The sequence below is a fragment of the Bos indicus x Bos taurus genome, chromosome 5 (assembly GCF_003369695.1).
Source record: "Bos indicus x Bos taurus breed Angus x Brahman F1 hybrid chromosome 5, Bos_hybrid_MaternalHap_v2.0, whole genome shotgun sequence".
Classification (NCBI taxonomy): Eukaryota; Metazoa; Chordata; class Mammalia; order Artiodactyla; family Bovidae; genus Bos; species Bos indicus x Bos taurus.
In genome coordinates, this window is record NC_040080.1 from 80,323,733 (window position 1) to 80,351,669 (window position 27,937).

General features: G+C 36.7%; 1 protein-coding gene across 4 annotated transcripts in view; it reads left to right on the forward strand.

Moving 5' to 3' along the window:
* CNTN1 (contactin 1) overlaps nt 1-27,937 on the forward strand; it is a 405,010-nt gene that overhangs the window by 245,898 nt on the left and 131,175 nt on the right. For all 4 annotated transcript variants that reach the window (XM_027542588.1, XM_027542590.1, XM_027542589.1 and 1 more), the window contains 5 exons: nt 2,198-2,322; nt 2,952-3,069; nt 7,832-7,982; nt 11,504-11,631; nt 11,942-12,117. In XM_027542588.1, the coding sequence (XP_027398389.1) occupies nt 2,198-2,322; nt 2,952-3,069; nt 7,832-7,982; nt 11,504-11,631; nt 11,942-12,117 (698 nt within the window). The remainder of the gene's footprint in view (nt 1-2,197; nt 2,323-2,951; nt 3,070-7,831; nt 7,983-11,503; nt 11,632-11,941; nt 12,118-27,937) is intronic.

Below are 27,937 nucleotides of genomic sequence, written 5' to 3' on the forward strand. Positions count from 1 at the left end.
TCTCATCAAAGGATGGATGATAGGAAAAACTAGAGATGATGCCTGAGCTGAACTGGAATACCAGTAGACTAAAGGGTACTGTGGCAGTGTCAGGACGAACCCTTACCTCCTACCCTTAGACCCCAGGCCTCTGTCTATATAGGAATGAAGTAAGCATCTCCAACGACCCAGCACATGCAGCCTCATCACCACCATCTCAGAACGTCCACTAGGTTTAGGATTAATGTAACTTTCACCTTGTGCATTTCATTTGCCTTAAGAAGCCCTTGGACTCCAGGGCCGTCTTATGGGCTACACTTTCATACCCACATGGCTTTGCACCTTTCCTACTCAGACTCTATATTCTTTTCATTCCTAACTTCTGACGTCCTTATGGTCATCTAATAAAATGAGAGAGTGAGTAAATCTGGAGAAAAATAGTCCAGTTGCCAAGCAACATTAAGGGCCTATTTAAAGTTAGTGATGCAGTGATGTTTAACTAGACATAGGCTAATCAATTTGGTAGTGCTCATTTCAAGTCATATTCAAGTTCCTTGGTTCTGACACTAAGGCAGAGAGCCAGAGTTTTCCAATATTACTCTTTGCCAAAGTAGCAAGACAAAGTGGAGAGAGATGAGTGAGCCTCTAGAACACATAGTCCATCATTATCAGAATCCCCTATATCCGTAACTTTGCACATTCCCTTTATTTATTTATTGCCTGTTTATTTATTTATTTATTTATTTTATTCACATTCCCTTTAGTCTTTGCTGTAACTGACACTGTTTCTACTGCAGACCACGCAAGCAGTGGCTGAATTTTCTTTCACAACCCTCATCCCCAGGTGTGACTTGTACACTTGTCCTCCTTGCTCTTTATTGCCATTGCTAGACTATCTTTCTTTTCCTTTAATTATCTAGTTTATAATCTTATGTCAGGTTACCTTCCCAACCCATTGTTCTAAGATTTTCATTATTAACAACTATCACCACTACAAGTCTTTTCATGACTTCATTCTTGGTGACATAAAATCATGTGGACTATAATAATTTTTCTAATGGTCTTGTGTCTCACTTCCTTTGAACTCCTCTCTTCCAATGATCTTGTTCTACAATCTTGCTCAGCAATCCACTCCTAAGGCTGAGGGTTCAGACCTTATTGTTACCAAAAGTGCAATCCCTTTACAATCTCAAGTTTAGGTATTTAAACTCTGATCACCACCTTTCAAGCTTCAATACCCAGATTCCTACAATCCTTTTAATCTACCAGCAACTATAATCAGTTAGTCTTACTCTGTTTTAACTTCCTCTCACTTTCCCTAACTTGGCCATCTCTTTCCTAAACCTGGGTTCAATCATTATCATTTCCCTGCACACCGACTTAGCTCACTCATCTCTCTCCACTTTGTCTTGCTACTTTGGCAAAGAGTAATATTGGAAAACTCTGGCTCTCTGCCTTAGTGTCAGAACCAAGGAACTTGAATATGACTTGAAATGAGCACTACCAAATTGATTAGCCTATGTCTAGTTAAACATCACTGCATCACTAACTTTAAATAGGCCCTTAATGTTGCTTGGCAACTGGACTATTTTTCTCCAGATTTACTCACTCTCTCATTTTATTAGATGACCATATCATGCCTTCACGGTTTCCATTAAACCCACAGTAATTCCTTCTTCGACCTTCCTCTCAGCTAATAACTTGGCTTCCTATTTTACAGAGAAAATGGTAGTAATTAAATTAGAACTCTCACAAACTTCTGTTCTGTTTCTACTAACACTTGCGTCTCCACCCTTATCTCTTTTTACTCTAGAGTCAGCTATTCTCTGAGAACAACACCTCCACTTGTGCACTGGACTCTATCCCTCTTACACAATAAATTGAAACATAATTCTTTCAAACCTTAAATATCAGTTTGAAAGATTTATAAGAAACAGATCAGTTATTTTAGTGTTATTTATGAATCAGCTTTCCAACAAACCATGCTTCACAAATAGAAAAACAATTATAAGTTGAATTAGAATTACCTTGTCTCTAATAATGTAAAGTTTACCTACAGACCTATATACAACTTCAATGATTCTATCATTGATTCTAAGACTCAGAGAGTATCTGATGTATTCTCCAGAAGAAAGTCAAAACTATAATATTTGTCTTCTTGAGTTGATGATGAATGCTGAGACTTGCATTTGCATTTACAATGTCCTATACTTTTTAGCATTTCCTGAGTGGGTGGAACACATCAATGACACAGAAGTGGATATAGGCAGTGATCTCTACTGGCCTTGTGTGGCCACGGGGAAGCCCATTCCTACCATCCGATGGCTGAAGAATGGATATTCGGTATGTGTGTTCAAGCGCTTTGCAGTTCTTGAGCCTATGTTCAGGTAACATTTCCTATAATCCTGGGAAAAACTAGTGGCATGTAGGCCCTGAAATATAAAAGTTTCCTTAAAAAAAAAAAAAGTGAACATAAAGTGTCTTTTTTCAGCTTAAACAGTTTTCTATAATCTTATGTCTACCTTCTCTTTCTCTCTCCTTATTGTCTCCTTTGTTCCACTTCCCCCTTCTTCCTTTGCATCCATCTCCACTACCTGATATTGTCCTCTTTTTCTTACCACTGTTTCCCTGACCCCACAGAAACAGAGGTAAGAGTGAAGGTCCTACCTTTAGCCCTGGGGACAAGTAGCAGCAGTGGGGTCCTTCTCTACCTTCCCACTGTAATCTCTCAGCTGGGCCGAGAGGGAAAAAGGTGGACTCTCTGCTCTGTAGGATGAATAGAACAAGAGCCACTGGGCATGGTAAGTGGGTTTTACTTCCCCATACCATGAAAACCCCACTCCACTCGACTTAATTAACAGTGGGGGAAAAATAATGTACTTAAAATGGAAGACAACCAAGCCCAAACCCAAATGAAAGCATTTCTGTTAAAGTTTTTCAAGGAGACGTGTTTTACTTTGTGTTCTTTCCAGTACCATAGAGGGGAACTGAGGCTGTATGACGTGACCTTTGAAAACGCTGGCATGTACCAGTGCATAGCTGAAAACACACATGGAGCAATTTACGCAAATGCCGAGTTGAAGATCCTGGGTCAGTATCACTTTCTGTTTCTGTCAACAATCAGCAAGAAAGCAACACATTAAAAAGTACCTTGGGTTATCTAGATTATACTTAATTTCATATTACTTTCTTGAATTAACAGTTTCTTGAATTAGAAGTTAAGCATTTCTAAAATGTGGTTTGTATTAGAATGGTATTATTTTCCTTTCATTGAAGAATAGTAAATAAATTGGAAGCAATGTAGAGTATAAAGGTTTTTAAAATGTTTTTAATGGTAAAGCAAACTTTACACATGTCAATTTTTACAAGTCTTGCTTTCTCCTATGTCTGGGCAACTAAACACTGCCAGAACATCACATAGTACAGCTGCTCCCTCAGTGCCTGTGAGGCAGCCTTGGAGAGTCTTTGGCACTCAGTAGCTTTATCAGTCCCTGGGTTTCATATCCTACAGTTGCTGTTTAAAACCTTCAGCACATTCCTCAGTCCCTTTATCCCACACTGAGTTTCTTCTTCATGAAAATTGAAAATCATGGAGATAAAATGTTTCAACTTCCTATCCCTCATTCAAAACTATCTGAATCTTTACTACACTTATCCTTTAGATACTCTTTATCCAGAGGATGATGTATACCTCCTCTCGTCCAAAAATAATCCCTTTACCTCTGTACTCAAGACACATCCCTTCTCTTTGTGTGTGTATGTGTGTGTGTGAGTGTGTAAATCTGTATGTGCATATCTCTCAAGATGCCTCTCTTTCTGGGCATGTTTTCCTCTTGAATTCTCCTCTCGTTTGTGTTTAGTGACTCAGTGCTGATACTTCCTATATTATTTCTTCTTGATCACTTCATTTTCTCCTTTTCATCCCTTCCTTTGCTCAGTTGAAAATCTTGCTCTCTTCCAGAGTTCCATTCCTCTGGCTGCATTCCATTTTCTTTCTCATTCTTTCACATATTCTATAATATTATTCCTGAATTATTATTATTTTGAAATTAAAATTATCCTGGATGATATCTTCTTCTCCCATTAACTATCAATGACCCCTTAAAGTATATCTCTGGGTCAGAGTTTTATCCTCAGCTTCTATCTCAGTATGAAAAATTTCTTAGCAGAAATGGTCATCTGGGTAAATTCATAGATATCCAAAACTTAGCATGTCTGAAATTAAAGTCATTATTTCTTATTCATCCACACCTTTTCCTCTTGAAATGTTTACTGTTCTAAAAAATGAAACCGTAAAGTTTAAAAATAAAATAAAATTAAAAAAAAAAAAGAAACAAGGTAGTAAAAAAATAAATAAATAAATAAATAATGAAACAATCCATTACATCCTTCTCCCCTATTACATCTATTGAATTTCTCATTTTTACCCTATAAATCTTTCTGAGTTTTTTTACATTCTTATTTTCATTACAATTACCTTAAATAACACCTTACTATATCATGCCTTTTTCATACTACTTGAAGTGGCTATCATTGAGTTTAGTTATATTTCAAGTAATTAATCCAGATGGGCAGGCTTCCTCTTCTGGATATGATCACTGAAAAGATAAAGCAATAACTCTGGAGAAGGCAATGGCACCCCACTCCAGTACTCTTGCCTGGTAAATCCCATGGACGGAGGAGACTGGCAGGCTGCAGTCCATGAGGTCGCTAAGAGTCGGACACAGCTGAGCGACTTCACTTTCAGTTTTCACTTTCATGCATTAGAGAAGGAAATGGCAACCCACTCCAGTGTTCTTGCCTGGAGAATCCCAGGGATGGGGGAGCCTGGTGGGCTGCCATCTGTGGGGTCGCACAGAGTCAGACACGACTAAAGCGACTTAGCAGCAGCAGCAGCAGCAGCAGCAAAGCAATAACTCAGTGCAGCCTATTTGATTTTTGCTACACCAAAGGTTAGTTCTTTAAAACAGTTGTACCACTACAAATTGAGTGACACTAAAAGAATGTGAAAGGCAGTGAAATAATAATAAGAAAGTATTAAATAAAACTATCTTTTAAAAGAGTTGAGGCCTTCTTAATTTTAACTTTCCCTGATTCTTCTTAAATTTTAAGGATCATATTCCATTTCTTCCCCTTAAAGTCAAAATTCATTGCTAATATCTTCAATCTAGCTTCTTTGGGTATTAAGCAGATGTTTAGGCTTAGGCTTCATACTGTATCACTTTGGTGAAAAGTACAAAGAAATCATTTGACTTTTAGAGAAGATATGAGGTGAGTTTCAATTATTTCCCAAATGTAAACTCTTTTGTTTTCTGTTGTAATTTCTTCTTTTTAAAAAAATCAGTTTATCATTTTTTTAATCAGAGGATAATTACTTTACAATACTATGATGGTTTTTGCAACACATAAACATAAATTGGCATACATGTCTACCCTCCATCCTGAGCCCCTCTCCAACCTCGCTCTCTATCCTATCCCTCTGGGTTTTCCCAGAGCACCAGCTTTGGGTGACCATAATTGTTATACATTATAAAATGATAAGAAAATACAACAGTTCAGATTGTAAGATCTCTTTGTCTTCAAGCCAAAAACCTTCCAATCATTGAATGTCTATTAATGTAGTAATTAAGCAAACTGAGCATTTTGAGATTGAGATAAATTCCTGGGCATCTTTATATTTGTTTCAATATATTTTTTTGTTTATTGCCTGTAGAAATGGTGTTTCTCATTCTTCTTTCTTGAGTTATTTAGTTAACTTTTATTTATCTACGAAAGGATTATTGAGTACTTTTGCTGTACCATATATTAGTCTATAATAAGCTCAATAAAGAGCAAAGAGAATACACATACATACCTATGTATATATATATGTGTGTGTGTATACACATATATATGAACATAGTCTAGATTCTGTCACTAGAAATTCAAATATTACATAAGCATGAAGTCATTCTAATGACTGGACAAAAGCAACTATTTTATTAAAAGTAAACTGATTCAAGAAAAATTCTCATTTTATAGATGAATTTAGGCTTTTTAAATATAATTCTATTACATTTTCTCTCATTTTACAAACAATATGTTACCCATAATATTTATTGAACCTAGACAGAGTACCCGAAGAAGGCAATGGCACCCCACTCCAGTACTCTTGCCTGGAAAATCCATGGACGGAGGAGCCTGGTAGGCTGCAGTCCATGGGGTCGCTAAGAGTCAGACATGACTGAGCGACTTCACTTTCACTTTTTGCTTTCATGCATCGGAGAAGGAAATGGCAACCCATTCCAGTGTTCTTGCCTGGAGGATCCCAGGGATGGTGGAGCCTGATGGGCTGCCATCTATGGGGTCGCACAGAGTCGGACATGACTGAAGCAATTTAGCAGCAGCAGCAGCAGCAGACAGAGTACCACATGCTGTGTTAGGTATACAACACAAGTTGGTTGTTTACTTATATATTTATTGCCAATTATAAAACACAAACTAGAAGAACAATGGAATAACCTAAATCTTTTCCATAAGAAATGTGTTCCTCAGAGTACGTTCCTCACTTCCTAGAAGTGCTGAATTTCAGGTTCACCCCAGACCTACTGAGATCTCAACAGCAGTTTTACTGAGATCCTTCGATGGTTCTGATGCTCAGATAAAATTTGAGAATCATGGAACTAGATGATGAAGCACCAAGACCTGGATAAAGATATACTTAGACTCAGAAAAAGCTGTAGAAAGGACAGTTACAGATCACTGGAATATGTGGAAATAGAAGGAATTCCCCCAGAGTCTGGGGGAAGATGAAGAGATTGAGAAATGAGCTAGATGTGGAGACACTAAAGAAAGTGATATATCATTAAGTAAGTGATTTTAGGATCTAAGCTGTTTTCATAATTATTGTTCTTTACTTTTAGGTAAGGAGATGTATCATGTATTCCTCAGTTAATTGAAAACATCATTCCCATAGCTGTTTGTAGGTTGGTCTTAAATGCAGGGGTTTCTGTTTATTAAGGCATCTCATAGTGTCTGCAACATAGTTGGTGCTCAATAAATGTTTGTATAATGAAGGAGGAGTCTTACAGTTTACTGAAAAGAGAATGCTTATGAATCAGATGGAACTAGATTCAAATCTAACTCCCATCTGATAACCCTCTGCCTGTTGCACCTTTGACAGGTTACAAAATCTTAATAGATATTAGTTTTCTCACTTGTAAACAAGAGACTGTTCAAAGTGTGTTTAAAGAATACTAATTCTAAATATGTGTCAGCATTAATAATGGTGGTCCATTTCCTCCAGCCCTTCACTTAACTTCCCTTGTGAAATTGAGTCAAGAAAATTGAATTAGACGTTACCTTAAAAATTATAGAGCATTTGACTGCAACTACAATTTATAATAATCCAGTTATCACCAAGAATTGCATATTTAAAATGGGCAAGATTTGATAAATAAAATATACCTTAGTGAAGTTATTAAAGCAAAGGAAAACTACTAGTGTTATGTATGGAATGTCTGTTGGTCATAGTGGATAATATTTGGTGAGATTAATCCTCTCTGGCTTCCCAAGTGGCTCAGCGGTAAAGAATCCACCTGCCAATGCAGGAGACCCAGGTTTGATCCCTGGGTTGGGAAGATCCCCTGAAGAAGGAAATGGCAACCCACTCCAGTATTCTTGCCTGGGAAACCCCATGGATAGAGAATCCCGGTGGGCTACAGTCCATGGGGTCACAAAAATCAGACACAATGACCAACAGCAACAGTCCTTTCTATTGATTATTAATCAAAAGGAAATAAAAAGTACTATAGTATAGAAGAATTTTTTTCTTTTTAGTAAAAAAAGAAAATAACTAGTTCTTTCCTTTTAGCTTTGGCTCCAACTTTTGAAATGAATCCTATGAAGAAAAAGATCCTGGCTGCTAAAGGAGGACGGGTTATAATTGAATGCAAACCCAAAGCTGCACCCAAACCAACATTTTTATGGAGTAAAGGCACAGAGCGGCTTGTCAATAGCAGCAGGTTAGTCCAGAATGCAGTTCAGTATTCGGAAAAGCTTACTTTGTAAAGAACCTGTTTTCACATTCATAAGGTAAATATTTTTGTTCTAACTTTTTTCCACAGATGATATCACAGTTCTAAGGTAAACCAAAATACTTACCCATCACTGTCCCTATCTATTATAAACATTTAAACATCTACAATTTATAAGGATATTTTAAAAGTGAGGCCCAGAGATTTGTGATAAATTGCCCAAGGCTTCAAAGTAATTAACAATGAGAAATAGAACAGAATCTAATTTGTACCTAACAAGCACATCTATAGCCATTCATATTTGATTTAATTTTATGTGATTAGTCTATTAAACATTTCAGTAGGGAAATAAAAGGTGATTTCAAAGTACAAGTCACCTCTTCCCATCTTCCAAAGTGAACAGGAACTTCTAATCTTCCTAACTACCTATCAGTATTTTAGAGGCTTTGGGATAAAACAAAGCATATAGCTTGCATAGATTATTTGCATAAAAGCCAAACTGAATGGTTTTTATAAGTTTCCCAGAAGAAGTTATGATTATATTGAGTACTAAAGTACGGGGAGAAGCAAGTCACGTTGGGAAATAAAAGAAGTGGGATATGAAGGTTGAGGAGCAAGAAATATCTCATTCAGGGGAGTGTAGTATGTGCAAAGGCCCTAAGGCAGAGGGCAGAGGACATATAAAGACTGTAAAAACTAAAATCAGTGCGGCTGTCTTTAGAGGAAAATGAAGAGTGTTAAGGGATGACACATAGTAAGCCAGATGATCAGCAATGTTTTTTGTGCTGAGGTACTTGGCTTCATCTACGAGTAATGGAAATCTGTCTAGAGGCTTAAATGAGGGAGGGGAAAAGTAGCCTTTGCTTTAAAAAATATTCTGGCAAAATGTAAAATATAAATCTTCTTATAATAATCCAATAAAGAATGTAAGATGGATGCTATCATCTCTATTTTTATATATCTAAAGCCTGGAAGGAGAAGGCAATGGCACCCCACTCCAATACTCTTGCCTGGAAAGTCCCATGGACAGAGGAGCCTGGTGGGCTGCAGTCCATGGGGTCGAGAAGAGTCAGACATGACTGAGCAACTTCACTTTCACGCATTGGAGAAGGAAATGGCAACCCACTCCAGTATTCTTGCCTGGAGAATCCCAGGGATAGTGGAGCCTGATGGGCTGCCGTCTATGGGGTCGCACAGAGTCGGACACGACTGAAGCGACTTAGCAGCAGCAGCAGAAAAGCCTGGAAAGGTTTAAGTAACCTTCTGAAAATATCTCAAATAATCTCTAAGCTAGAACTTTGAACTTGTGCCATGTTGATATGAAATGAACGTATTTCTCTTGTTAGGATAATCGCAGGTATGACTGTGTATACGACAGAAATGGAGTGGGAAGGGGTAGGCAGGGACAGCAGCTGTTTCCCAGAACACATTAACTTTTATAGTTAATATGTTTGACTAAGAGTTATTAAGACTTTAACAAAATAATACCTGAAGAATTAGTGTTAAAGGAAAAGTCAGCTTGTGCAATATAGCATTGAAACTTTAGCAGTCAGACGAAGAATGATACAGACCGTAATCTAAAGGTAGTTCCGTTCTCAGGTATTCACTACTACAACAGCCTGGGGCATGACGTTCCCTATTGGCTGCACCGTTAGCTCTCTCTCCTTAATGAAGAAAATCTTGCTCTGATTCCTATGAGGACTCATGTCATAGGCCTCTGCAACCATGGATTTCTCAGAACCATGCTTCATGGATTATACTGAGATAATTTTGGCAACAAGTGACTAATTTATTAAAGACCATGTGGTTCCTGGCTTCTGTGACTGTTTATCTATATCATATTTTCTAAAAATAAGACATATATTTCACTTGTATATGAAATCTAAAATATGACACGAATGAACTTACTTACAAAACAGAAACAGACTCACAGGTACAGAGAAGAGACTTGTTGCCAAGGAGGAGGAGGTTGGAGGAGGGATGGGTTGGGAGTTTGGGATTAGTAGATGCAAACTCTTATATACAGACTGGATAAACAATAAGGTCCTACTGTAAAGCACAGAATAGTCAATACCCTGTAATAAACCATAATGGAAAACAATTTTAAAGCTTTATAAAATAATGTAAAAATCCAGGGTCAGATAATCCAATAATGATTCTAAGTGCAAACATTATATAATAAAGTTATATAATAATAACCAAAGTATTAATATATGTAATATAAATCATGCATGATATATCATAATATATGTGATATTAATATCATATGAATTAGATGTAAAAGTTATAAGAAATGAGTTTTTGGTCTCCTGGCTCTAAGGAAGAGGCAGACAGGCAGAGGGAACAGATTTAAGTTCTATTAGTATGAAAGATTTAGTTTACATTCATAGAAGACTTTCCTAAGTAGTAATTTATATACAAGCTTTCACCAAGGGATATTTTACAATATCTTTGTTTGAAAGTTTCTAAAAATAAAATATGTTTGTATTTCTCTGTAACTGTGGAAATAACAGTCTGTTCTAACTTTCAAGTCTGAAGTTCTGAGGTCACTTTCCTGGAAGATCTGGACTCATATGTTTCAGGCTTGTGACTTGTCTAAGTCTATCTCACAGTGGTTTAAAAATCATTTACAGTGGTGTGTAAACAGCCACTGCTTCAGTCAGACTCCATGTAGTTCATATATTCAAAATCAGCTTATTTGAGTGCCTCTTCATTGTTCCATGTCTCCCTCCTTAAGGAGTTTCTGGAAAATAGTATTTTTTGTTTTGTTTTTTCCTAATGAATATATATGTTAATCGATATGTTAACTAGTTGGACACAGGGCTAAAAACAAAACAGATAAAAATTACTGACATCTAATGCAAAGATCGATAAATAAGTAAAACTGAAGTACTTTTCTGATGAAATATGTATTAGGAAAAAAAGTTCTGGGAACAAGGATAGCATGAGGAATGCCGGGACAGTAGCAGAGCATGTGTGCCTGTGTGCATGTCGTAATATCTGGAGTTATCAGGCAAAGCTTTCCTGAAGGTGCCACTGGGGAAAACCCTGAAGAATGTAGGAAATGAACTGTGAAATTGTACTGGGCCTGAAAGGACAATCTGAGGACTGTGGCCCTTACTACGCATAAGGTGGAAAAGTCACTGGAGGGTCCTGAGCTGTGGAGTGACATCAGTGAGCCAGAGAGTGATATGATACTAGTTATATGACATATATCTTCATGTCTGGCTGACATGTGGGAAAGGAGACTGTGGAGAGACAAGGATGGCAGCAGGAAGATAGGATTACTGTGATAGTCCAAGAAAAAAAGATTGCTTCCCAAAACAATTTGATGTTGGAAGAATGTTCTATACAAAGGCAGAATGTTTCATCTTTTAAAAGTCTCTGTCAAGCAATTTATATAAAATGTTAATGATACAAAGATGTTAGTGTTTTTAATCTAGTACATAGAATAATGGCATATTTCATTAAATTAATTTTGTGAAGTATGTATTTTTTTCATTTCATAGAATACTCATTTGGGAAGATGGTAGCTTAGAAATCAATAACATTACAAGGAGTGATGGAGGTGTCTATACATGCTTTGTGGAAAATAATAAAGGGAAGGCTAATAGCACTGGGACTCTTGTTATCACAGGTAAGAAAACATTTGATTAATTTTACATTTTTTTTTAAAGTTTAACAATGCTTAGTTTCTAATGTGCCATAAGACATGTGATTCTGTACCAAGCTTATGAGACAACTCATGTATTGATGCTTCCACTTCAAAAGCCTTCTGGGCAAATCTCTTGCTTGATGAAACTGTCCCTGGAATTTGATTAGTAGACATCTTACTCCTTTGCCCAGGGAATTCAATTATATTGATTTTTATTTTGTAATATACCAGATAATATGGTGTCTCCTAATATTTTGAAATGTGCTTTACTCCTCTATTTAAAAATATTTAGATCCCACACGAATTATATTGGCCCCGATTAACGCTGATATCACTGTTGGAGAAAATGCCACCATGCAGTGTGCCGCTTCCTTTGATCCTGCCCTGGATCTGACATTTGTTTGGTCCTTCAATGGTTATGTGATCGACTTTAACAAAGAGAACATTCATTACCAGCGGAATTTTATGGTATGTGTTTTATTTATGGCATGTCCTTATTTTCATCTTATTAACATTCTGATAATGCCCATGTGTCTGCATTGGAATTTTTATTACTAAATCATATACTTGAGACTGAAAAACAGGCAATATTTTTTTCATGGGCCTCCTTAAATTAATTGTAGTATTAAACCTTTCTAAAAATGATTAGCCCTGAGGATTTTGGTAGTGAGCCACTAGGGAAGCCCAACAATACTGGAGTGGGTAGCCTATCCCTTCTTCAGTAGATCTTCCTGACCCAGGAATCGAATCATGGTCTCCTGCATTGCAGGTTACCAGCTGACTACTAGGAAAGCCCTCATTATGTCCATTTTCTCTTTATTGTAATACAATTTTATGTTAATGTGCACTCTACCTCATTATATCTATACTTCAGGTTCTAAGTGACTTCATTTCAAATGAGGTAAGAGAACAGAACTTATCCTTTGCTATAATGATGATTTTAGGTCATTTATTTTTTTTTTTCGTTGAGGGTAAGAAATAGACAAAATATATACATGGAAAGCTCAACATTCAGAAAACTAAGATCATGGCATCTGGTCCCATCAATTCATGGGAAATAGATGGGGAAACAGTGGAAACAGTGTCAGACTTTATTTTAGGGGCTCCAAAATCACTGCAGATGGTGATTGCAGCCATGAAATTAAAAGACACTTACTCCTTGGAAGGAAAAGTTATGACAACCTAGATAGCATATTCAAAAGCAGAGCCATTACTTTGCCAACAAAGGTTCATCTAGTCAAGGCTATGGTTTTTCCAGTGGTCATGTATGGATGTGAGAGTTGAACTGTGAAGAAGGCTGAGCACCAAAGAACTGATGCTTTTGAACTGTGGTGTTGGAAAACTCTTGAGAGTCCCTTGGACTACAAGGAGATCCAACCAGTCCATCCTAAAGGAGATCAGTCCTGGGTGTTTATTGGAAGGATTGATGCTGAAACTCCAGTACTTTAGCCACCTTATGCGAAGAGTTGACTCATTGGAAAAGACTCTGATTCTGGAGGGACTGGGGGCAGGAGGAGAAGGGGACAACAGAGGATGAGATGGCTGGATGGCATCACCAACTTGATGGACATGAGTTTGAGTAAACTCCGGGAGTTGGTGATAGACAGGGAGGCCTGGCGTGCTGTGATTCATGGGGTCGCAAAGAGTCGGACACAACTGAGCGCCTGAACTGACTGATACATGGAAAGGTTTGGAGAAGTAGTTCATGTGATTTTTAAAGGTCTAAATGGCTGTATTTTAAGAATAAGAAGCATGGTGATGTCACTGTATAGAAATAAAGAAAACAGAGGAAAAGGAGGAGGGGGTAATGCAGGAATAACAACTTCTGTAGGAACACCCTTGGTTGCACTGATGCGTGAAGTCGCTCAGCCGTGTCCGACTCTTTGCGACCCCGTGGACTGTAGCCCCCCAGGCTCCTCCGTCCAAGGGATTCTCCAGGCTAGAATACTGGAGTGGGTTGCCATTTCCTTCTCCATTGCACTGATAAGGTTCCTTAAATTATGATGAATTTAAAGTGCAAATTGATCACTGCTCCTGTCAGTCTGTTCTCTAGAAAAGCAATCGTTTAAGAGCCTAAAGATCTATCTAGACCATATGCTTAGTTAAGAAACTAAGTTACTTCTTTTAGAAGTCAATTATAATAAGTTTGAATTAACTCAGTATAGTATTTAAGATTTTTCAAGTCCTATGAAATCTGAAGTTTGATACATGTGAAGTGAAGTGAAGTGAACTCGCTCAGACATGTCTGACTCTTTGTGACCCCGTGGACTATAGCCCACCAGGCTCCTCTGTCCATGGGATTCTCCAGGCAAGAATACTGGAGTGGGTTGCCATTTCCTTCTCCAGAGGATCTTCCCAACCCAGGGATCGAACTCAAGTCTGCCGCATGGCAGGCAGATGCTTTATCGTCTGAGCCACCAGGGAATCATAATATTATACTTTCAGATTGTCTGCTGCTGCTGCTGCTAAGTCACTTCAGTCGTGTCCAATTCTGTGCAACTCCATAGACGGCAGCTCAACAAGCTCCTCTGTCCACAGGATTCTCTAGGCAAGAATACTGGAGTGGGTTGCCATTTCCTTCTACATTCAAATTGTCTAACTATCCTTAAAAAATTCATCTAGAACATCACACTTTAAAAAGCCAAAACAAGCATTCAGTCAGGTTGAGACTGATTTTAACGGGCTGAAAAGACTTATTTTTAATTCTTTATTAGATAGATGCATAAAACAATTATCAACACAGTATCAATATTTATGCCTTCCATATGTCCGCTGTAATTCCAGTTTCTTTCTTTTTAATCTAACAGATCTAGGTACAACTGCGCATATACAGAGAATCTACTGTCTTTCAGTTTCTGAACCAAATTTACACTTTAAAACTAAATAACTGGGAATTTATGGAAGACAATTTTAACAGAACATATGATACTTTTTCCTTATATGCCTATTTTGATGTGCTTAATCATAATCATGACCAACATTAGTAAATTTGGTACCATTGTCTTTGATAATTTCTTCACATTATGTTTTGTTTTGCAAGAAAAGCCAATACCACTCAGTTTTCATTCATTTGAAGAAAAAAAAAAGTAAACAAAATAGAGGTTTGTTTGTTTTTAAAGTAGACTTTTGAATTTTAGTTCCTTGGTATTATACACTGAATAATGTCTAAAATGCAGTAAGTATAATTTATATAAGTACTTACTTTTAGCTGCAGTGGAGTCTATAAAAATAAATTGGCAGTTATAAATTGCCCAAATAAAGCTGAAACTTCAAATGCCGAGCCTCTATTTTCTTTAAAATGATAGTTTCTTTTTGTTGATTGATTCAAATAAACATTTCAAAAGAAAGAAATTAAAGGAGGAAGGAAGAAAGGAAGGAAGGGAGAGAAGGAGAGAGGAAGGAAAAAAGACAAAGAGAGAAAAGTTGGGGGAGGGGAGAGGAAAAAAAGAAAAAAGAAGCTCATGAAGAAATAACTGAAATCCTAATTAAGAAATTAATATTAAATTGGCTGATAATGATGTAAAAATTGGCTTAAAGCTCAACATTCAGAAAACTAAGATCATGGAATCTGGTCCCATCACTTCATGGCAAATAGATGGAGAAACAGTAGAAACAGTGGCAAACTTTATTCTTGGGGGGCTCCAAAATCATTGCAGATGGTGATTGCAGCCATGAAATTAAAAGATGTTTACTCCTTGGAAGAAAAGCTATGACCAACCTAGACAGCATATTAAAAAGCAGAGATATCACTTTGCCAACAAAGGTCCATCTAGTTAAGGCTATGGTTTTTCCATGAGTCATGTATGGATGTAAGAGTTGGACTTTTAGAAAGCTGAGCACCAAAGAATTGATAAATTTAAACTGTGGTGTTGGAGAAGACTTTTGAGAGTCCCGTGGCCTGCAAGGAGATCCAACCAGTCCATCCTAAAGGAGATCAGTCCTGAGTGTTCATTGGAAGGACTGATGTTGAAGCTGAAACTCCAATACTTTGGCCACTTGATGCAAAGAGCTGACTCATTTGAAAATACCCTGATGCTGGAAAAGATTGAAGGCGGGAGAAGAAGGGGACGACAGAGGATGAGATGGTTAAATGGTGTCACCAACTCAATAGACATGAGTTTGAGTAAACTCCAGGAATTGGTGATGGACAGGGAGACCTAGCGTGGTGCAGTCCATGGCGTCGCAAAGAGTCAGACAAGACTGAGCGACTGAACTGAACTGAATGATGTAAAAGTCTTTGATCATCATTCATTCACTGTACTCCTTCCTTCTGGATGTTAACCACAGAGCTTCATGCTTTCCCCTCAGAGAAGCCAGAACAGACCCTAACTGCAGGCCAGCGCTCTGGCCTAAGGGACTTAGTTTCAGCTTCATTTCACCAAATAAGGAGTATAATAATAATCAGTGGCAGAAATCATACTCACTGGCTAAATATGCAACTTCAGTTCAGTTCAGTTCAGTTGCTCAGTCATGTCCGACTCTTTGTGACCCCATGGACTGCAGCAGGCCAGGCCTCCTCCCTTCAGTTCAGTTCATCGCTCAGTCCTGTCTGACTCTTGGCGACCCCATGAACCGTAGCACGCCAGACCTCCCTGACCATCACCAACTGCCGGAGTCCACCCAAACCCATGTCCATTGAATTGGTGAGCATATAGGGCACCTACTGACCTGCGGAGTTCATCCTTCAATGTCCTATCTTTTTGCCTTTTCATACTGTTCATAGGGTTCTCAAGGCAAGAGTACTGAAGTGGTCCATCACCAATTCCTGGAGTTTACAAACTGATGTCCATTGAGTCAGTGATGCCATCCAACCTTCTCATCCTCTGTCCTCCCCTTCTCCTCCCACCTTCAGTCTTTCCCAGTATCAGGGTCTTTTCAAATGAGTCAGCTCTTCGCATCAGGTGGCCAAAGAATTGGAGTTTCAGCTTCAACATCAGTCCTTCCAGTGAACACCCAGGACTGATCTCTTTTAGGATGGACTGGTTGGATCTCCTTGCAGTCCAAGGGACTCTCAAAAGTCTTTTCCAACACCACAGTTGAAAATCATCAATTCTTTGGTGCTCAGCTTTCTAAAAGTCCAACTCTCACATCGATACATGATGCCTGGAAAAACTATAGCCTTAACTAGATGGACCTTTGTTGGCAAAGTGATGTCTCTGCTTTTTAATATGCTATCTAGGTTGGTCATAACTTTTCTTCCAAGGAGTAAAAGCAAAGGCACATTTTTAGCACTTTGTAGATGGACAAGTCGATTTAATTCTGTAAATAATTTAAAAAACCAGACAAGAAATGTATTTTAAAATAAATTGTTAAACTTAATTCAGTCTTTTGAACCTAAAAAAGACCTTTAACACTTTCCCTTGCATCTTCCTTCTCTTTCAAAGCAAATTTCAAAGTCACACTTCACTGCTAAATGTTTCTGATCCACCTTTTGTAAGATAGTCCTAATGCTAGCAAGTGCTTCTGAGGTTACTGATAGACCACTCTCAGAAGAAGAGGCTCTTCCAATCTAAAACTCAGTGAACACATAACAGTAATGGCAGGTACGGGGAAAGCAAACGTGAGGAAAGGATCACAGCTGCTTGTATTTGTCTCTTATCCAAGTTGCGCTATCAAATACATCAATATATAATGTTGAAGATTTTAAAATCATGTTTTTATATTTTATTTAATTCTGGCAACATTTTAATTATTAAATATCATGTATTCACTTAAAAATATAGTATTGAACCCATACTACGGTAGAAACAGTGATACGCACTAGAGTAAAGAAAACACTGAATAAGACAAATGCAGGCACTATTGAGATCTATTTTGATTGGGCTTTTTCTGTAAACCTACATCACTGGAAATGCCTTGAGGAGTAACAATGTAGTTTCCTTTGCTTACAGAAATACCTGTTAGACCGTAACATTTTGAAGTGTATCCATATTCCATTGGAGGTCAAAGAAGCCCAACTAAAAGCATTGTGGACTGACTGACACGACAACTGTGGGTTCAGCAAAAACTATTTTTTAAAAGGCTATCATCAAGATTGTGACTCAGACATTGGCGTAACTAACTATGCAAGGACTCGGAACATGTGAAATTCCTAAAAAATTTATTGAGAGATAATTTTGCCTGTATTACATTACACAAAATAAAAAGAAAGCCCTTTATATTTTTTGTAAAAAAAAAAAAAAAGACAAACACAGGCACTAACCTAAAATCATAGCTACCCTATGAGTTTAAAATTCAAATATAAATAATTTGGAAAAAAATAACCTGGTAGTTATCGCAGTTAACAAAACTATCATCATCATCATATTTAAATCATTTAAATTGTTAAAAATTAATAACAAACTCTAATTCATGAAGAATATAGACATTAAAATTTAGACTTTTAATTTAAGAATCTGTTTGTATTTTCTAGTTTGATTTCAATAATATATTATATTCAATAATCAAGCATTGTTGATTTTAGCTTGCTATCCTTGATCTTGCCACTATGTGGCAACCTTACATAAGGTTTCAAATTTCACAACATGGACTCTGGAACTTGAAGTTTTATGAAACTAAACAAGTATATTTCCTTATATCTAAGATGTATGATTTAATTTCTTTCTTTATACTTCTTCCAATTATATTCATATAATTATCAGGGGGAAAGTAACTATATTTTTGAAAATGTGCATTTCCTTTAAGAATTTATAGTGACCTATAAAATTTAAATACATAAATAACATTTCTATTACATTTATAATCTTGCTTTATGTAAAACTCTTTTGAATTAGTTAATTTTAAAATGGAGCTATTAATTTTAAAGCTGTAAGTAAACAATACTGATTATAGAAAAAGACTTAAAGGTTAACTATATAATTTACCTGTCACGTTATTTATCCTGTCACTATTCAAATAAATATTCACTGAGTATTATATGGTTATGTAATCAGGGTCAGTAAATGTTTCATTTGAACTTGAATTTATGCATTGATGTTAAGTATTCTTATATTTATACATATATATGAATTATAAATGTCATAACTTTGGAACTTTGATACAATACGCTTATAATTAATTTGTCTGGCATTCTTTTATTCTGTTAAAATTATATGGCAAATACATAAATTTTTCAAGTCCAAATATAAAATGATTTCTATTTTGATTTTCCAATCCTGTAGCTACTTCTCCCTTAGAGTAAATAAAAAAGCAGCATCATTTTACTTACTAATTTAATTTTTAACCCCGTTTGCTCTAGAAAAGACCTGAGACACTTTACCAAGAAATATGTATTTATAACATATCATTTTTGGCTCTCCCATGGTGATACCTGATATGCAGATTTTTTTTTCGAGAACTTTTGACATCTACTTTGAGTCATTTTCTGTCAACTATTTGTCAATTCGCCCTGTCAGAGCTACTATCTAAGTTTAAGTTTCTTTAACTTTCTAATTCTGGTATTGCCACTGAAATAACAGCTCTTTCTCTAATTAAAAATAAAAGTTAAAAGTATAATTCAGGTAGAAGATTTTACATACCTGTTTTGAATTCATAAATATCATATAAATTGTTCAGAGACTTTGCCACAACTGGAGCTCTGGGCTCAATTTTTTTCATTTCTTATTCTGTGACTCTGAGTCAGTGATTAAGCCTCTCTAAGTTTCATATTTCCCCCTTGGTAAAATTTTATTAGTAATTCACCTACATCACTAGTTGCTTCATTGGGTTTGCAACATGTGTTACTTCATAGTATTTTTGTGAGAATCCTATGAGAGAATGCCTATAAAGTGCCTGGCACAAGATCTGGCAAATGGTGGTTTATTACTAATACTTTTATAATAGAGCAATCATTCTTCATTGAAAATTCCAGAAGATTTTGCCAGATAGTTTTGTCTGGTTACAGATCTCATTTTTCGTGATTTATATTTTGCACTGCTTGCTGTACTGAATACCTAGTCTGAAACAAAAGATTCTAGGTATTTCCTTGCTGAGGACAATGGAGGGGTGATAAATAGTCAACAATTTTATTGAGTTTGGCAAGCATTGGGCCTAATGTTTGTCTTGTATTTCTCAGTCGATCTTCATAGTAGTTCTCTATGGAGCATATATTACTGTGATTGTCTCAATTTCCAAGATGAGGAAACAGCATTTGAAAGGTTAAGTAGCTTATCCAAAGTCATATAGCTTGCTGGTGGTAGAGGATTTGAAACCAAGATGGTTTGATTGCAGACCCTGTGGTCCTCCCCACTTCAGTTTCCAATCCATTGGCTGGTACTCATGTCTATATCTATTTAAATAATCTCCCTCCCATTATTTGCAACACTATTAGACAGCAGTTGAACAGCAGTTCTACTCCTAACTTATTCTATATCTTGTTTAATGAACTCGTAAAAATTTCATTCACTTTTGGTTGTGCTGGGTCTTTGACCTGTGCAGGCCTCCTCTAGTTCAGGTGGTGGGGTGGTGGGGCTACTCTTCATTGTGATGCATGCACTTCTCATTGCAGTGGCTTCTCTAGTTGTGAAGCACAGGACTTAGGCATAGGGACTTCAGTAGCTGTGGCTTGGGGGCTCTAGAGCATGTGCTTAGTAACTGTTTATTTGCCCCATGGCATAATGGAATCTTCCCAGACCAGGATCAAACACATGTCCCCTGCATTGGCAGGCAGATTCTTATCCACTGTAATAACAGGGAAGTCTTAAAGAAATTTTTATGTTCACTCAAAATTATCCAAATTACTTTATTCTCCCTACACTTTTAGCAAAATTTTGTACATAGTAAGTCAAGTCTACAGAGTTTCAGGCAGTTCTTAATGATCTCCTTTAGCAAGATAGGTTATATGTGTGTTTGCAGCAATGCATTTGTTCTGACTGCATAGACAACATTCAAAAAAGACAGATTTTTTTTTACCCTAAGGCTAAAAGAAAATATTAATTCTACTGAAAAATGTGTTTAAATTTGAAACACATATATCTCATACTAGAAAGTATTATGAATTTGAACCGATATTTTGCTTCTGTGTGTGTGAAAAGAAAGTAACAATAATAAAAAGGAAGTCATTATTTTTCTTTTAATTTCATTGGTTCTCTGTCATTGTCAAGCAAGAAGGTAATCATTGTCCAGAGTAATGAGGCAACAGATATCTGTGGAAAAAGAGCATTAGGCCACAATCCAGGCAAATAAATCAAATTAGACCTGAAGAAATAGAGCAGAAGACTGAGCAGGCACAATGAGATGATGTGAGCTCTAAAATGATGGTTCTAAACCAGGAACAATTTTTATTCCCAGGGAAATTTAGTCATATTTGCAGGCATTTTTGGTTGTCACAGCTGAGAGGAGGTGGTGTATTATTGGTGTCTAGCACAGGTGTGGCTAAACGTCCCAGAATGATGAGGACAATCCACAACAGAAAATTATCTCCACCAGACTGTCCATGGGTCAAAGTTGAGAAATGCTGTTCTCAAGGGAGATTAAATAAAAAAAAAAAAAGACCATAAAAGGACTGAAAAGTCTTAAGCATGGTATGTTGGAAACAAGGAGAAGTTATATTATTTTGAACAGATGACAGTGCTGAAGACAAAGTAATGATAAGATATATAAAGATACATGAATCATTTTTCAAAATAGACTGAATGTATTTTGTGAATTGAAGACTCTGAAATTCTGATGAATGGTGGCAGAAAGAAATATGTAAAAATTCCCCTGACTTGGTTCTATGACCTACAAACAACTCAAAATGTCAGTTACCTCTGCCCAAATTGTTTCTCTACTAACATTAATTAATTGGAAAAGAGAACTCTATCATACCTCATCCTGTATGAATTTTCTCAAACTCCCTTTCACTACACTAAAAAGCCTACTTACACCATGTTTTCCATTTTCCCCCAGTAAACATGGAGGGAGGTAGGTTCCTATGCTCACTAGATGTATCTATACTTAGGCTGGCTTTTTCTGTATCATCACGCTTCCAGGATAGAGATCATGCCAACTACAGTTATTCTCTAACAGACAGTTCCACAGTCTAGTCTTTAGGAACCATTTGTTGAAGATCATGCTCAGTTCAGTTCATTTGCTCAGTCGTGTCCAACTCTTTGTAACCCCTAGGACTGCAGCACGCCTGGCTTCCCTGTCCATCACCAACTCCCAGAACTTCATCTCATGTCCATTGAGTTGATGATGCCATCCAACCATCTCATCCTCTGTTGTCCCCTTCTCCTCCTGCCTTCAATCTTTCCCAGTATCAGGGACTTTTCTAATGAGTCATTTCTTCACATCAGGTGGCCAAAGTATTGGAGCTTCAGCTTCAGCATCAGTCCTTCCAATGAATAATCAGGACTGATTTCCTTTAGGATTGACTGGTTTGATTTCCTTGCAGTCCAGAGGACCCTCAAGAGTCTTCTCTAACACCACAGTTCAAAAGCATCAATTCTTCAGCCCTCAGCTTTCTCATATCCATACATAACTACTGGAAAAACCATAGCTTTGACTAGACGGACCTTCGTTGGCAAAGTAATAAATAGAACTAAGCATATATGGCTGCAAGTCTTTATTCTTCAGAAATGCATTGGCTTGGAAAAATTTCCAAAAATTCATTCAAAATTAAAGTCCAATTTGTTTTACGTAAAACTCCTTGCATACTTAACAATCATTGGAGTAATTATTCTCGTTCTTTATGCTTGCAAAATATAGTGTGTATATAGAAATACATATATAATATAAAAGGGAAAATAAGCATAAATTTTTGGTGCCTTAGGAATTTTATTTTATAATTTCATGTTGTTGATTTTGATGTTTTATTTATTATATCACACTAGAAATATACTATTTTGTCATTAGCTATCATATTGCCCCAAAATAGAACTTTTTTTAAAATCCAGTTTTTAAAAACAGAACATTATCTAAAGGTCTAGAATTCTGTTGTGGTTTTGCCCTTGACAAATTATATGACCTTCAGCAGAGCAGTCACTCTGAGCCTCAGGCTTCTCATCTGTCATATGAGGAAGTTGGGCCACAGCAGAAATTTTGAAAAACAGCAACAGAAGGCTTTTAGCAGTAGAATTCTTATCCCAAAGAAAAGTTAAATTTAAATTAGAACTCAAATAAATATTCAAGGTGAAGTTAAAATTACTCTGACTGAAGAAATTGTATGCACAATTTCTGAGAATCTGTGAGGATTTCACAGTTGTAGGAACCCAAAGACCTAACTGTAGGGTCTCTCACATCTTCCTATCCCAAAACACATCTTGTTCTGATCCCTTCTTTCTACCAAGCAATCCATGAAGGTTTTGGAACTCTGAGGCTAGTGGAAATCAATTCAAAAACCATACAAATTAAGCAATGTTCCAGGTTTTCTTTCAACTCTAAAATAGGGGTAGTAAACCTAAGGCTTTCAAGGTTTTGGCCATCATTTAAAATGCTTAGTAGACATTTCCTTCCTTGTGAATTTTAATTTTAAATGATCCAATTGATCAAAATTGAACACTTTAGCCATCAGAATAGCCAAATTTAGGGATAGTCAGTGTTCCATTGATCCTATAAGTACTGGGCAACATCTTAGTAGTTGTCCTACATGATTTCCCTAATATATTTAAGTGTGTCTATTTGTTATGACAATCATAAATTTTTTGTAAGCCCTATATTTTCAAGTTTTTTTTTTTTAACATTCAAGCAAATTTAGAGCTGATACATTACTTAAAATAACACTAACTTGAATAGGTTAATTATGCCATGTGTGAAAATGATTTTGTGATAAAGATAATGGCCTTACTTTTTTGGAGATTCAATTTAATATTTTAAGAAATGAATTATAGTATCGTAATTTATTTTTTAAGGGTTCAACACTAGATAGACACATAACTTGATACATAGATAAAAGCAAATATGGCACGAAATTTGTAATTGTTGAATCTAATTGGTTAGTATATGGATGGCCATGGTACTACTCTATTTTCTTATGCTTTAGTGTTTAGGTTAAAATTTAAATAAAAAAGAAAATAATAACATGTTGTATTTTTCCTGTTGTGAGAAAATATCCACTTTTACCTACTAAACTGTGAACCTAAATTCAAATGTTTGATCCATGAAGTACTGCTTCGGCAGCAGCCTAACTTGGTGAAAATAGGTTAATTAGTCAGCCTTCTTTGTTGTTGTTGTCTGGTCATTAAGTTGTGTCCAAATCTTTTGTGACTCCATGGACTGTAGCCCACCAGGGCTACATTCTCTGTACATGGGATTTCCCAGGCAAGAATACCAGAATAGGTTGCCATTTCCTTCTCCAGGGGATCTTCCCAACCCAGGGAATGAACCTGGGTCTTCTGCTCAGCAGGCAGATTCTTTACCACTGAGCCACCTGGGAAGCCTTCTACAAGTAGCTTAAATTAAAATCTCAAATCCCTTATCCATAAAATAGAAAGATTAACTATATCTCCCTGAACATTATACAAAAAATAAGAAAATATATTTAAAGTAGCAAGCCCATTGCCAAGCATCTAGCGTAGTGTGTGTGTGTGCTCAGTCACGTCTGACTCTTTGTGACCCTATGGACTGTAGACCACCGGGCTCCTCTGTCCATGGGAGTCTCCAGGCAAGGATAGTGGAGTGGGTTGTCATTTCCTCCTCCAGGGGAACTTCCTGGCCTGGGGAATGAACCCTAGTTTCCTGCATCTCCTGCATTGGCAGGCAGATTCTTTACCACTAAGCCAAGCATCTAAAGAGCCTTTAATAAATAAGTTAGATCAAATATTAATTGTTCACAGTAGCAATAGCAATGGCAGTAGCAATAGTACAAGTTGTGCTAGCATTCCTAATAGTGGTGTTAGTGGCAGCAGAAGTAGTATCCTATTCACAGCAACAGTGGTAGCAGTAGTAGTGGTTGTAGTAAGAGTAGTGTTGTGTCCTCATCTCTAAAATAAAGTTAAGAATAGCACCTCTCTCCTAGGGTGGTGGTTGTAAATGAATTTTCACATGCAAAGTATTTGTATTAGCCTCTGGCACCTATAAAACCCTTACTAAATATTTGTTGTTGTGTTGATGATGGTGATGTTAAAGTTTGCAGTTGCATCTGATGAATTTGCTGCAGTTATCCTTTTTTTAACCTAGCAAGCCAAAAGTAAAAAAGAAAAATATTTTTCATAGATATAGCATGTTTTATACATATTTATTTATTTTCCTTATAGGTTTCTAAAATATTCTCTTTAAAGGCTCTGCTTTTGTCCAACCTTCTATATTTGTCTCTTCATTCTGAACTTCAATGTAACAAAATAGATATTTCTATAGAGACATTATGAGTTCTAAGCTTTATTCAGACCTTGTATATACATAGCATTTAGCATATTTCTTTGTTCATTATGGTTAATTGAATTTGTTAATACAACTTAGTAATTCAGATTCATTTATACTACAGGAATGATTTTTCAAAGTTAGTTCACGGGAGAAGGGGAAGGAAGGAATGGGCATTTATATTTTGAAAGTCTTTTGACTTAAATTTGGGAAATTTCTCAGTGGTAAACCACATATACACTTTGGAACATCCCTGAGCTGTGCTATCACAATTTCCAGTATGTGATTCAACCCTCCTCATATGAAGGGAAGCATTTTGTAATTCAGCCAAGCAGCGGTTTGTAGTGAAAATATAGAGAGCATTCGTATCTAATTTGCGGCTAGAATGTGCTGAGATCCATGATCTTTACTTGCTTCGTAAGCGTTCTGTCAACCACTGAGAACCTCAACTTCTCCTGAGGTATGGAAAGCGCTAGCATCATTTATAAAAGCTTCAGCAAAGCTTTTGTACATACACAACTCGATTGGAAGTGATATAGTATATTTTTTCTTTGCTTTCCTTTTGAGGTGTTTCAACACCACACCTTCACCAAAAATAGACCAAATGAGAATATATGTTAAAGTACCTTATTATTGTTTTATGTGAGTAAACCTATCATTAGCTGCTGCTGCTGCTGCTGCTAAGTCGCTTCAGTCCTCTCTGACTGTGCGACCTCATAGACGGCAGCCCACCAGGCTCCCCCACCCCTGGGATTCTCCAGGCAAGAACACTGGAGTGGGTTGCCATTTCCTTCTCCAATGCATGCAAGTGAAAAGTGAAAGTGAAGTCACTGAATCGTGTCCGACTCTTCGAAACCCCATGGACTGCAGCCTACCAGGCCGCTCCGTCCATGGGATTTTCCAGGCAAGAGTACTGGAGTGGGGTGCCATTGCCTTCTCTGTATCATTAGCTACCCAAGTCCTAATGTTTAAAACAGGGCTGACATTTAAAGTGAGTTTAGCATTAAACTTTTAGAATAGTTTAATTAAAAGTTTTTAAGGAGTTAATTCTGAAGATTCAGTAAGTATAACTTTAATATGATATGTTAAGACATAAAATAGTTTGTGTTTTTCATTGCATGTGAAAAGTATAAAAAAAATGACCACATTATTCCTCTCAGAATTAAGTAAGTGAATATAAAGAAGCAATATGCTTCAAACTGAGATTTGGGGAGGAAATTATAGCAATTTCATTAAAAGAAGATTATTAGGTATATAGCATTCAAGTATTTTACAAAGAGTAGTTATGGTTCCACAATTTTTTAAAATTATTTTTGCCCTCATTTTTTTATTATAAGGTTGAATTTTTAAAAAAAAATTAATTTCTGAAGTGTTTTATTTTTAATTCCAATCTAATCACATAGCTCATTGAAATAGCCAGAGTTTAACAACAGGATTATCTTTCATTAGATGCATGAAGCAACCAAAGTAGTGAGTTCACATAATAAAAGCATATAATAGAGCTAAGTGCTTTTCACTTCATGCAAACATTATTCTTTCTAAAATATAGCTATTATCTTGTGTCATAATAGTGTTAAACTGTTTTATTTAATATCTTTTCATTACTGAATATTTAGTGTCAAAATTCAGTCTATTAAGAATGTAAAAGTACATTAGTCTGTTTTATAAATATATAGTGATTGATTATTTTTATTTTACTATAGTTACTTTACATTATTTTTTCTCACTAGAATTTTCTTGAAAAATATGTGCCAGTTAGCCTCTATGATGGCTCAAGAAAAACTCTTCTATTATTACCTTCCCTATATACACAATTTTACTCTGTATTTACTTCAAATATTTCTAAAAAGAGTTATAAATAATAAAATAATATTTATTTACTTCCTCTCTTAGATGAATTCTACTTAGTAGGAATATGAGGAGTTGGTTATGAGGAACTGGCGAACTACAAAGTTAGGCAAGTTCCCAAGACAATCTTCAGTTCTGAAACCAACTACAAGTTCCAAGAGTTGCCAAAACCACCCTCAGCTTTGATTTTCTAGAAGTCCCTGAAAGCTATTATGCTTATGATGATAATTTATTACCTGAATGCTGCTGCTACTGTTTAGTCACTAAGTTGTGTCCGACTCTTTGCTACCCCGTGGAATAACATGCAGATTAAAATCAGCCAAGGGAAGAAGTGCATGGGGTGGAGTCCAGAAGATGTACCAAACACAGAGCTTCCCTTGTTCTCTCCCCTTGGAGTCAAGATGTTACTGTATCACTTTGGTGTGTGGCAGTATGCACAGAGTATTGCCAACCAGGGAGTCTTTCTTGAGTTTTGATGTCCAGAGATTTAGTTGGGGCTTAATCATATCGGCATTGATTGATTGCCCAAATATAATAGTTAATCTCAATCTCTAGGTTGATGGTTACTACATGACTCAAAGCTGCTACTTGGAGAAGGAAATGGCAACCCATTCCAGTGTTCTTGCCTGGAAAAATCCCATGGACAGAGGAGCCTGGTAGGCTGCAGTCCGTGGGGTTGCTAAGAGTCGGACACCACTGAGCGACTTCACTTTCACTTTTCACTTTCATGCATTGGAGAAGGAAATGGCAACCCACTCCAGTGATCTTGCCTGGAGACTCCCAGGGACAGGGGAGCCTGGTGGGCTGCCATCTATAGGGTTGCACAGAGTCAGACAGGACTGAAGCGACTTAGCAGCAGCAGCAGCAGCAGCAGCAGCAGCAGCAAAGCTGCTACTAGAAGTCACAATATTCATCTTTTGGGCATGGCCAGCCCCTACTCTAAAACTACACAGTTGCAGCTAATGGCCACCCTAAATCGCATGATTAGAATTGTTTAGTATGACCCAAGATAACCAGGCAGAGAAAGATACTAAAGATTACCTTCCAGAAGCTGAGGGAAAGGCAAACCTCTCTTTGTAAATTTGTGATTTGCATTACAAATTTGGCCTCTGTAAAGGCTTTTTTTTTTTTTTTGGTAGGCTTAATTCTTTACAACAGATATTGTCGTTGTTGTCTAATTGTT